The sequence below is a fragment of the Mus pahari genome, chromosome 6, assembly GCF_900095145.1.
Source record: "Mus pahari chromosome 6, PAHARI_EIJ_v1.1, whole genome shotgun sequence".
In the NCBI taxonomy this organism is placed as follows: domain Eukaryota; kingdom Metazoa; phylum Chordata; class Mammalia; order Rodentia; family Muridae; genus Mus; species Mus pahari.
The window spans coordinates 69,008,351-69,022,701 of NC_034595.1; the positions used below are offsets into that span (position 1 = coordinate 69,008,351).

The window sequence follows — 14,351 nt, forward strand, 5'->3', positions numbered from 1 at the left end:
TCAGGTCGGTGCCTGGGATGCTGCACTGGAAACTGATGTGGAAGTTGTCTCTTTGCAATAGCTGTACCGAAGTTGCCGTCCCCAGCGGCGGGTGCTTGTCTGCCCTTGAGGGTGGGGGCAGTGCTCCGAAGGAGGTGTAGGCATGTAGCCATGGAGACAAGGGAAGGGTCTAAGGCTGGGAATGGATGACCTCAAAGGCTTCTGCCTGCACAGGATGGGTAGATGTGAGGTGGCCATGATCTGAGCTACAGTCTACACGGCCCACCCCGTGTCTGTCTTGGTGTACCTGTGCTTGGCAGCGGTACAGGAAGGTCCCAGAGAGACCTGTAGCTCCCGTTCCATGGCCTTCTTCTGATCCTTAATCTCTGTGGAAGGGCACAGCTGATAGCACCTGGCTCTTGTAGAGTATTTACAGTAGTGTGTACAGTATGAGGTAAAGGGAGGGGACTGGGTACCTCCAGGGGCTCGCCTGGGGACCTTACCTCCCAGGGTGGGCATTTGGGTGTCCTTGGAGGGCTGGCAAGCCTGCATCTGCTCCATTTCCAGACAGTGCTGTGGAGAGAGCTGTTTCAGTGGCCCTGCCTGAAGTTAGAGACCAAGAGCCTGAGTATGGGGCTCAGGAATAAGACCATGAAGCCACTTGGCCTAACTATCATGATACCATCGCCTGTGGAAAGCCAAGCTTAGTAAGATAGCAGCTAGGCAATCTATCAATCAGACTTAGGTGAAAGGATGCAGGAGACCTAGGGCTATCAAGTCTAGAACTGCCAATCATGGCCTGATAGGAGAAATGGGCATAAGACAACCTTGATATGCATGTATATACAGACACACAAACATGGTCCCTGCTAAACAGAGAAGCTGGGGGAAAGCCAAGGGTTGTGCTCACCTGCAGGTCAGAGATCTCTTTCTGCAAAGTGTGACACTCCTCCTCCAGAAGGCTTCTAGACAGGAGCAGCCAGAGCCAGTGAGGCGGGACCTACCCAGCTGAACCCACTTCACGGCCCTGCCCTCCAGAACCACCAGAGCCAAGACAGCCCCTCCATCCTCAGGCTGCATTGTCCTTGGGGTGCTGCCTTCCAGCCCCCACTGTTTCCAGTTACTTCAGTGCTTGCACCCTCCACGAGCACTACCTTTTGTACCCTGGCACTGGACCTGTGGCTCATCCAATAGCCCCATATTACAGCCTGCTTGGAACCCTCCCTTGGCTCCCCTTGTGCCAGGCTGAAATCCTAGGGCTCTGACCCCTCCTGGCTCCTGTAACTGGCTACTTGCTGGTTTTGTAGCAGCCCCACTAACTGCCCAACACACACACACACACACACACACACACACACACACACACACAGTCTACCAACCCACACTACTCCTTTCTGGCAGTCCCAGCCCCTTAATTTCCACTCCTGTCTTCTTGCCCCCAATCTATCCTCTCGGGTGCCCTGACGCCTCACCTCAGGTGTCTGACAACTTGGTCAATATTAGACACATTCAGTTGGTCCTTGATGACAGTGAGGTCCCTGGGACAGCTGCTGACAGGTGAGCTTAGCATCACCCTCTCTGGGTTGTTCATTCCAGCCCTTCAGGGAACAAATGCCACTTCTAGAGTCTTTTGTTTTTCCCAGACAGGCCACATAACAGTGCAAACAATAGCCCCAGAGCCCAGGCTTGCACCTGGTAGTTCTGCCACCTTCACTGTGTGACCTCAGGGAAATTGTCCTTTTGAGCGTTCATTCTGTCACCTGAAAAGCTGGGGACAATGCTCAACTTATAGGATTGTGGGAGGATTTGAATAAGAAACTGGTGCAGTCTACTTGTGCACATGAGGACATTCATCCCTCTCTGTCCCCAGCTGAGCATGTCATTTGTCACCTCCTCCCAGCTCTTCCTGTACCTCCAGCCCAAGCCATCGGTCTCATCTGCTAGGCCTGAAAATAACTGTTCACTGGACATGGCCTCCTGTTCTCCCTCCAGCCCCTGCCTAAAAAACTCTCCATTTTATCTGCTTGGAAAACTGCGCCCTGCCGCCAAGTTAGGCAGGTGTCCCCTAAGGACTTCAGCCCTTATGTGCCGAACCCTATCACAAGTGGCTATAACAGTGTGCAGCCCCAGTTGGGTAGAGTCTTCCGTCTTTACCTGGGCTCATCGGCTCTCATCGGGAGTAGTTCCTGTTGTGTTGAGTCACACCTGGGATCCTCTAAGGCAAAGCGAAGGACCCTGGGACTATACTGGGCCCACATCTGGGTCTGGTCCCTGAAAGCATGTGCATGAAGGGACCTGAGGATCTCCTTTCAGGAAACCCCAGGAAAGGTCACCCTGGCTCTTTATCGGGGGCAGCCCATCTGGTGTCCGGGCAAGGAGGCCCTGGCTGAGAATCCCACCTGCCCTCACTGATAGCTTTAAGGCGGAGGCCTTGGAGTAACTGTCGGAGTTCTTGGCGAATGAGATCCCTCAAGAGGGGGGGTGGTGCCAGTAGGGAGGAAGAGGCAGAGTTGGAAACTTGAGAAGACTGGATCTCTTGGAGCAGCGCCTTTAGCATCGCCACCTGTAAGGAGAGCTGGGGTACCTTGCCACTGGGGCAGAGGGGATGGGTTTAAGTGTGTTGGTTGAGGGTTGTCAAGGGATGGGAGGAGCTAAACAGCAAGGGCAGACAGTGAGAACAAGGTGTTGGGGGGTGGGGGGTCACCAAATAGGGTTAGGGACCTGGTGGTGGTAGGAAATCACTAGAGTTGCAGGGCAGGCCTGGAATGTGGCTCACCCCCACCCACCGGACTCCCACCTCCTCTCTCAACTCCAGACTCAGGTCCACTGCTGCCTCTCCCAGAATCCTCTTCACTTCAGGCCGCTCCGGGAGTGGAACATGCTCCTCCACTAGCTCCCACAGTGCTGGGGAGTCCCCGGGCATGGCCTGCGTGGGTCGCGGTCCCCTGATCAGAGCTACAGGCCGGACGGCCCGCAGGTCAGAGTGCTAGATTTCCTGGGAGACGGATGGTTGCTCTGGACCAGAGCCACGCCCACCAGGCCCTTCCGGCTGACATCGATACCCCGCCCCTTTCTGCCAAAGTCCCCACACGAGAATTGTGCTCTTTTGGTGGCCCACTATGAGCAGACCCTTCAGGGTGTGGGATCCTGGCCTCTTCTGGGGGAAGCCTGGCTGTGGGAATCGGGCCTTAGCCCCTCCCCTCCTAAGAGTCGGTCACCTGGGAAACCATCCGTGCCCTGGGATCAGCCCTCGAAAGAGGCCCTGCCCTGCCCGCAGTGGCTGAGCACCCTGTGCTTATCCCAGGGCACCTTTCTGCCTGAGAGAGAAGGGCTGAGAATCTGGTCCCACTGGTTCGCTATTTCCTTACCCCTGCTAGTTTGAAAGCAGTGTCAAGATAAAACTTTCTCCCTACAACAATGGAAGTGGCAGGGCTAGGAAATTTATTAAGTTACTGGAAGACCCTAGCCAGGTCACCTCCCACAACACAAACTAGCTTCGGGGATCCAGATCCCGTTCACAGACAGACAAGGGGGCTGCTCCGTTAACGTTTTTTACTAAAGCACCCACACAAGTTTCTGTGCAACATATAAACAGAGCAGGCCCTGGGGCTTCTGCCTCCTCTCTGAGGGAGAGAGGCCAGATCCATTGACTGATCCAGGCCCCACCTGTCCCTCATGCAAAGGTCAACCCCATGGTCCCAGGAAACAACACAGCACCCCTTCTGGTCCCCTCCTGGGGGCACTCCTCAGTAGGTGGCTCACCAAAGCTTGCCCCCTACAATGTTGAATGAAAAAGGTTTCCCCTCCCATGGAAGCATAAAGGGTCTCCAGATCTGAGAATTCCCCCCTGGAAGAGACACTGCCCCCTAGTCAAACCTCCCACCTTTTCAGGCCCTAGGGGACTCGAGGGGAGTGGGGAAATTGAGGCACAGAGAGGTGGAGTGACCTAGCCCAGGCCACTCCGCGAGGCAGTGCAGGGGCTGGCCCAACCCTAACAGTGAGGAGGTTTGGGCTGGGAAGTGTAGGACAGGAAGAGGGTTGACCCCAGAGAGGGCCATAAGTGGGGCTTGCCCAAACGCCCCTCAAAGAGAATTCGCAAACTTCTAGGTGCAGCTGGCTATTAGACTCAGAAAACAGCTCACAGTCTCAATCTTGGGGACACCCCTAGAGCAGCTGTCAGCCAGGCTGGAGGTCAGTCCTCTGGCAGGCAGCCTTCCATACTAGAAGAACATGGAGGGCCTTGGTCTGTTAGTGTCAGCCTTGAGTGAGCCATGACATGGGCTGTCCGATGTCCACTGTGATGTTGGTGAAGAGCGGCTGCCGAGACACTTCCAAGACTCGGTACCGCACGGATCCAATGCCGTCCCACTTCATGCTCATCTTTGTGTTTTGAATCTTATTAAACCTAGAAAGGGAGACGAGTTCAGATCAAGGCTAACAGTCTCTGCTCAATCCTGAATCTCTGTGGCCACGCACAGGCCATCCTCTCCCTTCAGGGACAGCTCGACAGAAGCTCCATTACTCTTATATTTGCTCTCAAAATAAAGACCTCAGCCCCTTCAGTCAGAAAGCTTAACAACCTCTCCCTCACAGGTCTCTCCATTCAGACCTCCCCCCCCCCCACATATGTATGTTTGTTTGTATGTATGTATGTATGTATGTATGTATGTATGTATGTTTTTATTATGGGGGGAACGTGTGTGGAGGTCAAAGGGTGAAGCTGGGCCTTTCCTTCTACCTTTGAGTGGGTTCTGGGGACTCCGGGCTTCCCTGTGAATGCCTCTACTCACTGGACTCTCTTGCTGGCTCGTCTGTAGTATGTGAGGCATCCCACATGCCCCCCAGGGCAGTCCCTGTCCCCTGACATATCATCTTCCCTCTAAACCCTTGCCATCTATCCTGTTTCTCTTCCATCAGTTACTCTCTCCATCTTCACTCCCGGATGCCAGACTGCACTCTGAGCAACAGGGACACGGCTGTGTCCAGGACACGCAAGGCCCTTCCTCTCACGGTGAGTCTGCTTCACTAAGGGAGACTAGGCAAAAGAAACATCAGAGTGCTGCATTACGAACTGATGACCTTGGGAGAAGATGTGCCACTAAGCTAAGGCAGAGGGAAGAGGTCAGAGTACATGATAAAGGAAGAACAGGCTAGTCTGTCGGTTAGAGCCCGTGAGGGCAGGACTCTGTAAGTCATAGCGAGTAGTTCGTATTCCGTGAGCAAGAAGACAGAATCTTAACCCAGCTTCAGCAGAAGGGTGGGATGGCAAGGGGGAGGCAGGAAACCCCTTGCAGTCACCAGGGCAAGATCACAGAGACCAGACTAAGGTTAAGGTGGAGAAGGGGGCAAGCAAACAGGTCCAAACGCTTTGTGGGTGGTCCTGACATGCTTTGATGATCTCAACCTGTAGGGCTAGGGAAAGAATCCCAATTTTTTTGTTTTGTTTTGTTTTTCAAGACAGGGTTTCTCTGTGTGGCCTTGGATGTCCTAGAACGAACTCTCTGTAGACCAGGCTGGCCTTTAACTCATAGAGATTCGCCTGACTCCACCTCCCTGCCAGTTTGACTCTGACTCTGCTGGCATTAAAGGCATGCATCGCCACTGCCTGGCCCCTGCCTTAAGTTTGAGGCAAAACATCAGAACCACCATCAGACTTCCTTAGCCCCAAACGTTCATGCTGTCTAGCCATATCCACACCCAAGCAGACATCACTAATTGATGACTGAATGAGACCACGGGTCCTGGCTTTCTCTGCCTGCTGTTCCTTCCCTGCTGACCGTGCTTTCACCTAAACCACTTGCTTTCCCTTGGCTCCCTGGACTCCTGGGGGATCTCATGCTTCTGAATGCCAACCCCATCAGTCCATAACCCATCTCTCCACTCCTAGAGGTCTGAGGTTAGAGCAGAAAGTCAGGAGACACAGACAGAATCTCCCCTGCCCGAGGCCCTCTAGTTGTACGAATTTAGGCTTGGTCAAGGTTCCTCCTAGGTCCACACAGCAGCTAGGTCATTCCTTCATCTTCCTTGAGCATAGAAAACAAGACCACTAAATAAACTCAATGGTGTCTCGCTTCTGTTAAGGGACTTTCCAAGACCCCTCAAAGCCCTCTGGGAAAGTTAAAGCCCTCTGGTACTCAGCTACACACACTAAAGCCCCTGCCATCACTTCTAGCCTTCAGATGTTTAAGAACCAAATGGCTTTAAGATTTCAGTATACGGCAGGCATGCTCAGAATCAACTCTTACACAGACAAGTTCCTTCATCCACTCTGGTCTTCTCCATCAGCCTGGCAATGCAGCACTGGTGAATGTATATGCCCAAGGGAACTGAGGCAGATCTCAGTGAAGGGGTAACCTTTCAAGTTCCCACGACCTCATTCATCTCTCTGCCAGGAAATCACCTGTTCTCATGACCAAGGACACAACTATTTTCCTTGCCTAGTGTGAGCCTCATGAGGGACGGGAAGACAGGAACTTGGTGTGACTGCTGGCGGCCTGGCACCACTCACAGATGCATCCGGAGGCTCAAGGAGTCTGCTTGGATTTCCCATGCCTGTCAGGCCTTTCCCAGCTGGTCACGAATACCTAATGTGGGTATCTCAACCCACACAGGAGCTAGGGGGGCTGGAGAGATGGCTCAGTGGGTAAGAGCACTGGCTGCTCTTCCAGAGGTTCTGAGTTCAATTCCCAGCAACTGCATGGTGGCTCACAATCATCTGTAATGGGATCTGATGCTCTCTTCTGGTGTGTGTGAAGACAGTGTACTCATATATAGTCGTATACATACAATAAATCTTTTTTTTTTTTTAAAGGAGTTAGCTGCTCTGATCTCAGAGGGGTTGGCACCGTCTCATTCCTCCCTCCCCACACTTCCTCTGCTTGGCACACCTTTGTTGGGTTCCTAGGATCTATGGCTAGCACCCGCTATCATCTTGTCTGCTCTGACAGGGCCAGCATAAGCAGGGGTCACGCATAGCACCTCAGTGACGTCTTTGAGAGCACTGACAGAAATGTGCCTGCGTAATTACAACACAAGCTGGAATCTAAACTCTAGTCACCTCTAGGAACAAGGCTGGGGTGCCAGGAGTCACCTTTAGAGGTCGGGGGTCAGGAACATCTGGGTCATTTCTAGGGATCAGCTGCCTCTGGAAAGCACCCCTCAGGAGTCAAAAGTGCTCAGAGGACTCCTCTCTAGGGTCAGAGATCAAAGGCATTTGGGATACTGGGAGGTAACGTCTAGGGATCAGGGGAACCTGGGGTGCTGGGGTCACCTCTGAGGGTTGGGCTCGTTATGTTTGTCCCGGTCATGCTTGATCATGCGGTAGCGGCCTATCCGGACATCTGGGCGTGAGATCTTCATCCCAGTCAGGGAGATCCTAGGATGGGAGACAGGAAGACTGAAGAGGCACGGGGAAGGGGAAGGAGCCCCATCCAGTCTGTGCCTCCTCACTCTCTGACTAGCCTGCTCTCTGCCCCACCTCTACTTACCGGTTGAAGATGTCATCATCCTCACCGCCCCAGCCCCAGTACTCGTTGGGAAAGCCATTGATCCTCAGAAATTGGGCCTTGCTCAGGCCTGACACACCTCCAAAGTAGCTAGCATAGGGCAACCTATGACACAGGAGAGCAGGTGTTAGGGTCGCAAGGAGATTCAAGATGCAAGATCATGGATGGTGTGTAGGGACCACGTGTAGCAGGGACCCAGGGAGGATGTGCATTACATAGACGGATCTGAACCAGGGTCCAAAGGCTAGGAGGGTACTGAGGCTGGGACCCAGCGCCAGGGTGACGTGGGTCTGAGTCTCACTAAGAGTCTTACCGGAAGCCAAACTTGTCCATGGCGATGGCAAAGTGGCGGGGCTGGTCACCACAACGGTACAGATTGCGGTCATCCATAGGGACCAGGTCCACATCACTGAAGATGAAGCAGTCATAGGCAGCGTCCTCCTTCAGTGCCTCTAGGAAGCCCACGTTGAGCAGCTTGGCTCTGTTGAAGGTCTCCTCACCATGCTGGTGGATGGGTGGATGGACACAGATCAGCTATGGGGCTCTGACCGGCAAGTACCTGCCACTTCAGTTTCCCTCGTGATCCCAGGGGCCCACACAATTGTCCCCCACCTCCACAACTCCCTCAGATTCTCAGGAATAAGCCTAGCTTCTCACCCGACACCCCCCCCCTGCATTTATAGTCTGGCTCCAGTCTCCTCTTGGATGTCTTAAGAATCTATGGCCCAACTGCATTACGTTGCTTAGGCACCACAGGACATGTTGGACTTTTTGATTACCAGGCACTGGGTTTGATTAGCACTTCCCCCTATCTAGAAAGCTCATGCCTGGAAGGGCTGACTTCCAAACACTCCTCCAGGCCCCATTTACACCTGTGTCTACTGAACCACTATTTAGAGAACTCCATTCATTCATTCATTCATTCATTCAAACACACCCTGCGACTTTCTCCTTTGTACCAGGTGTGCCTCCTGTGTGCCGTGGAAAGTCTAGGGACAAGGAGTCCTGGTTTATCTTCCTACTGAGTCTACAGCTGTGACAGGAGACAAACAAGGAATGCACTAAGCGTCCTGTGCTAAAGTAGCTCCCCTGGCCCGAGTTGATCCACTCCCAACTTCCTGGGCAGCCCCAGAGACATGGCAGAAATGTGTTAAATGATCTTGTCTTCCCAACAAAAAGACGAGCACCTGGCCATCAGCAGACTCATCTCTGTGAGTTCAGGACCCACAGAGACAGGACAGCAGAGGCTCTGGCCATACAGGCCCAGGCAGCTCTGGACAAAGAGGGGAGAGCTGGCAAGAACTGGCTTCTCGGCTTCTGCTACAACCTGTGCAGCTGGCATCTGTGAGTGGGTGCCTCCCAAGGACAGGGGGGACAGGGGGCCCCTCCCGGCCCCAGGCGAGCCCGAGAGGCAGGCGGAAGCTGTTTCCTCTGAGCAGTGAAGTGAACCTGCTCCCTGGGCTCCACCAGCCCTGCCTTATTTACCATCATTCCTCTAGCCTCCCTCGAAAAGCCAGGAGCCCGCAGCCTTCCCCATACACCTCATAAACAAGCTCAGTTCGCTCTCTGGAGGGGAAACAACAACAAAACAAACAAATCCTAAAACACACACACAAATAAAACAGCCCCCTTCCAGACATCACCCTACCTTTTGTCATTCCTTCTCAGCAGAGGCTTTTTTTAAAAGAGTTGTCTCTAATTAGTTATTTTGTCAAATCTGATTCCTTCTTCTTCAACCCACCGCAATCTGCTTCCGCCCCCACCATGCCCCTGAAATGGCTCTCACTAGGCCCACCGTGTTGCTAAATCCACTGGACATCCTTGGTCCACATCCCTCTCACTCCCCCACAGAGCTCCCACAGCTGCCACGCTTCCTTCCTGACTGCCTGCTGGCCTTCCAGGGTACCCACTCCCGAGGGGCTCCTGACACTCTGTGGGTTCACCTTCTGGGCCTCGGTAGCTGCCTTCCTTTCTCTATCAAAGCCTTCAACTGCCCGCACCCCAATATTCCATGCTCTGCAGGCATGTCAGGTGTAGTGGATTTTAAGAAATTTCTAGCTTGGTGAGATGGCTCAGCAGATACAGTAATTCTCAGCATACGCCTGAAGACCTGGGTTTGATGCCCAGCCTGCCACAAAGTTGCCCTCTGACCTCCACATGTAATCCATGTAATCACAACAACATATACAGGTTACCCCTACTTCAAACAATGTTTGCAGTGTTCTGTGGCGATATGTGTGTAAACAAAACAAACAACGATAAGAAGCAATCTCTAAATTATGAGCTAATGAGATAGCTCAGTTGGTAAAGCATTCGCTGCATAAGCCTGACCATTTGATCCAGGAACCTCAACCCCAAACCCATATAAATCAGGGAAGGAAAGAACCCACAAACTCCTTTGACCTCTGCATGCATGCCATGGCTTGAGCTCCCACATGCATGCGCACGTACACACACACACACGTGCACCCACACACAGTCCACGATAAAACTGTGTAATAAAGGAACGTCTACATACCCTTGTCTCCAAACCCTCCTCTCCTTCAGAGACGTCCCTCCTAGGTCCCGGCTTAGTCTGACTCCCTGCAAAATGTCCCGCCTCTACCTCCCACAGGCGCATATCAGTCCAGACGAGCGAGCATCCCAAGCCACACTTCTGGCCAACCTCTCTGGTCCCCAGCCCACTCACAGGTGTGGCCACCGGCACAGCAAACAGCCAAGACTAGAATCCTTCCTTTGTTTCCACATCTCTCTCCTCTCTCACAGTGATATCTCCCTTTACCTCATAAACTGCCTCACCCGTGAGCACGTTCGCCAGCTCTTTTCTGGCTGCTGTAATCCCTTCCTAATTGGTCACACTGCTTCTCAGCAACCCCTCCCTCCATTCTTCACACGTAACCACAACAACAGACAGGTTACCCCCACTTCACACAATGGTGCCCCACAAGCTCAGGCTAGACTTCAACTGTCAAACATACCTTTCAAGCTTTTCTTGATGTGGCCTTCCCCAGTTCCCCCAGCTAACCTTTGCTACACAGCCTGAACGCTGAACTCCACACCCCTCAGCCAATAGTTCCCATACACAAGAGGTCAGTTCTCTTGCTAAGCTCTGGTCTTCTAGGCCTCTTCCTGGAAGGTTCACCCCCCCCCACCTGCTCATCTCTCCCAAGTGCAGGGCTGAAGCAGGCCTGTGTTCCCACTCCAATTACACCGTATCCCTTCCTCCTGAGCTCTCCAGGAGCAGGGAAGGTACACATCAGGTAGAAGACCCGATGCCTGCTCTAGGCAGGGCTTAGATGCTTAAGAAACCTAAGGGTCCAGACTGCCTGTGTCTTTCAGAGTCTAACTCTCCCTCTCTTCAAGGCTCTTGCCAGTGCCTCCTAGTTACTAGACCTCCACCGCCTTTGTCTTGACATCTCTTTTCTATTTTACAGTGACATCCCAAAGAGGTGACAAAACAAGCCATGTACACACTGCAAGGGCACATGCCAACATTTATATGTTCATATCCCTTCCATACACATGACCTTCCTGTGTTCATGACAGACATGCACTCTCCATATCTATGTAGACTCACACAACCGTGAACGGGCAAGGAGCCATAGATTTCTCCCGCCCTGAGTGTCCACCAACAGGCATGAGGGTGTGCATCCCACGTCCCTGAGCAGGCACATCCACAGGTGCACGTGAGTTCCTTGATAGCTACTGCACAGCCAAGGGCTGCCGACCACGAACCTGGTTGATGACATAGACACCGTAGCGCAGCCGCTGCCGCCTCAACATGGGGTGCAGATAGTGGAGCCAATAGCGTAGGTGGTGCTCCCGGTGTCTAAAGGGAATGATGACTGCCACTGTTTGGGCAGGGGTGCAGTCGGGTGGAGAATAGCGGCCGCCCAGGAGCACGCCTGGGTTTTCCCTCTGCACCCGTTCCAGAGGCATGGGTGAGGTGAATTCGATGACCACTCGGCCCACTGCAGGCAGGACAGTGTCAAGAGTCAGGGTCTTTGCCAGAATCCAGGGACACTAGCCACCTGAGAGTGGGCAACAGAGCCCCGGGAATTGCTCTCTTTCAATAGACCTGGAGCCTTGGTGCCCCCATGGTTCAGCACTCCAATTCCCTAGTCACTTGGGTCAGGTCCTCTTCCCACCCCTACAACAGGTAGGCCCCTCTCTGCAGGCTCACCAAGACCAGGCGGCACGTCAGGACAGGGCGGAATGACTGGAGCTGTGGGACCAGGCCTGGCACTGGGCACTTCAGGCAGCCCGGAGCTAGCGGCAGTGGTGTTGGGCCGAGAGCAGTTGGTACTGCTGCTGGCTGCAGGGTAGAGGGCATGAGCTGGGCTTCGGGTACTGAAGCGGCTGAAAAAGGCCAGGTGCTGGGCGTAGACATCAAAGTAGAGGATGACAGCCACGAGGAAGTGCAGCAAGCAGAGAAAGAGCACAGCCTTGCAGACCCGCTCCAGCGTCCCCCCCAGCAGTCTGCTCATCCCGCAAGTGGCCAACGGCCCGCCCGATGGGCCCAAGCATCCGGCTGCCAGCCTGAACAGAGGGAGAGAAACAGATCCCACAGGTCAGGCTAGGATCGGTGATGAACCCCACCTGCTTCCCACTTGGCTGCTCCTTCCCTGATCCCTAGCCACACTTACCTTTCATACACCTTGACAGTCACGGGCTTGTTTGTGTTCTACCTGCAAACACACCAACAGTCGCTGGCAACAGTCGCAGTATCTGCTGTCCTAGGCATACCCCAGCACTGAAGCCACCTAACCAGACACATAAACCCTCACCGTACAACTCTGTACACACGTACCCACAGCAGTACAGACAGGCGAATTTGATTACCCAGGAATTGCGCCTCAGCACCGAACCACTTTTATCTATAGGTTCCACCTGTGGCCCAGGGACCAGCTACATCACAGGACAGAATCCTCAACACAGGACACATGGTTTAGAGAATGGATCACTTTCTGAGTGCCCATCACATAGTTTATACTATGACTTCATTTAGTCTTTCCAAGGGCCATGACAGGAAGTCACTTAGACCTACGGCCAGTTTGGGCACTCAGGTCCCAACAGCAAGCAGGCCTAGCCAACTAGGACCAGGCTGAGGAGCCTTCAGCACTCACGAGCGCCCTCCACCCAAAAAGGAGAGGTGTTTAAACGGGTCCTTCCCACTGGAACAAGGCGAAAGCATACCGTGGGGCAAGCAAGAGAGCCCCTCACCTAAGATTTCAGGCTAGCTAGCTCTGGAGCCTGATTAACGAAGCTAGTTCTGATTCCTGAAATGGCGTACACTTGAACCCCAGAGGAGTAAAGTTCATACGCTGACAGAGGTGGTGGGGGCTGGGGGTGCCCTTGCTCGAACCAGATCTCCCCTGTAGTTCCAAAAGGTCAACAAACACTTCTGGCCATGCTCCTGAGAGCAGCACAAACAGTCACAAAATCACATAGACAGCTTTAGTACCAGCAGTCGGCACCCACACTCAAGGGACACACAGAGACCTACATATAGAGCTAGACACACTTGGGGTGACAGTAACATAGGAAGCCACATATATCAACAAACCGCGACTCGGACTTACACAAGCGTAGCCATACACCCAGACAGACCCACGTGCAAGTACTCCCACCCTTCCCTCCAGGGCAGGGGCTCTGGGTCAGGCTAGCCACCAAACTGAGGGGTGCGTCTGGGCGGGGCTGGGAGGCTGAACACGTGGCATCTCGGGACGGGGGAGGCAGCAGAGGACAGGTGGGTGTGGAGCCCTGGGGAGGGGTGCATGCAGTGGGGGATGTGGATGTGGGGCCGGGGCCCAGCGCCTCTGCGAGACACAAGGCCGGGGCGAGCGAGGACAATGAGGGAGGCCGGATGGGGGCGGACGCCGGAGCCCAGGAGGCTAGCGGGATGGGGGTAGGGTGGGGTGCAGCCAGGCCGGGGGCAGCGCCGGTGCCTCGCTCACCGGGTCCTGGGCTGGAATCTGTGACGGCGCGCGGGCGGCCCCCTTGCCCGGCCGGGTCTGGAATGTCGGGGCCCTGGGTGGGGGGCCGCGCGCGCCCTCCTCTCACGCAGCGCTGGGGGCTCAGCAGGGGGCGCCGCTCCAGCTCGGGTAGGGATCCCGGCTCCAGCAGCTGTGGACGGCTCTGTCCCCCATGGCCCGGCCCCACCGCCCGGTCAGCGGTCCCCGAGGCTCCCGGGCCACCTCCCGCCGCCGCCGCCGCGGGCCATGGAGCCGAGCCGCCCCGGGAGGCAGGGCGGGGCCGGGCAGACCCACGGACCGGCGGACCGACGGACCACTGCGCTGCCGCCTCCCTCCCGCGCTACGGCTCCTCGGAGGGGCAGGCCAGGCCGGCGCGCCCGCGCGCGCGCCCCCGCGGCCCCCGCCTCCAGTGCGCCCGCACGCGCCGCGCGCCGCTCCGCCGCCCGCCCCTGCCGTTGGCCCTGCGCGGCCCAGCCAGCGGGGAGGTGCATTTGCGGATGCCCGAGACCCAGGAAGGGCGCAGGAATCCATCAGGTTCCTCCACCAGCTTGCCTTAGGGATGGGAAGAGACCAGGAGCCCGATGGCTAGGCCCTCCTTCAGGTATTTGGGAGGGGGTCTGGATAGTGGGCGATTTAGAGGGTTAGGGCCTTGCCAAGCTCTTTCCTGGGAGATTGAGTCAAGGTCAGCCAACCAGGGCTACCTGCTGGGTAAGACCCCTAAAGGTGTTGACTGGAAAGGACTTATTGGGTAAAAGCAGGTTGAGTAAGATTGGGGGGTTGGGGGGGGAGAGGGATCAAGAATTGTATAGCAATAGGCAGAGCTGAACAGGGCCCCAGGAACTAAGACCAGAGAAGAGGTTTCTGGGAGGGTTAGGTGTTCATACAGGACTGT

At 54.9% G+C, this 14,351-nt stretch overlaps 2 protein-coding genes across 3 annotated transcripts; both read right to left on the reverse strand.

Moving 5' to 3' along the window:
- Ccdc24 (coiled-coil domain containing 24) lies at positions 1-2,911 on the reverse strand. Its single transcript, XM_029539676.1, has 7 exons — positions 2,379-2,911; positions 2,134-2,250; positions 1,452-1,577; positions 890-944; positions 483-552; positions 287-365; positions 1-205 (listed from the first exon to the last, which is right to left on the reverse strand). The coding sequence occupies exons 1-7, from the start codon at positions 2,534-2,536 to the stop codon at positions 1-3; spliced, it is 810 nt and encodes a 269-aa protein (XP_029395536.1). The 5' UTR covers positions 2,537-2,911.
- A 492-nt stretch (positions 2,912-3,403) lies between these two features.
- Positions 3,404-13,820, reverse strand: B4galt2 (beta-1,4-galactosyltransferase 2). Of its 2 annotated transcripts, none has more exons than XM_021199738.1 (8): positions 13,442-13,820; positions 12,131-12,172; positions 11,668-12,023; positions 11,220-11,455; positions 7,798-7,988; positions 7,467-7,589; positions 7,250-7,354; positions 3,404-4,384 (listed from the first exon to the last, which is right to left on the reverse strand). In XM_021199738.1, exons 3-8 carry the CDS (start codon positions 11,969-11,971, stop codon positions 4,234-4,236), a joined length of 1,110 nt encoding a protein of 369 aa, XP_021055397.1. In that variant the 5' UTR covers positions 11,972-12,023; positions 12,131-12,172; positions 13,442-13,820; the 3' UTR covers positions 3,404-4,233. The 2 variants fall into 2 exon arrangements, with proteins under 2 accessions (XP_021055397.1, XP_029395535.1); XM_029539675.1 differs by having other exon boundaries at positions 4,327-4,384; positions 7,232-7,354.
- Between the last annotated feature and the right edge of the window lie 531 nt (positions 13,821-14,351).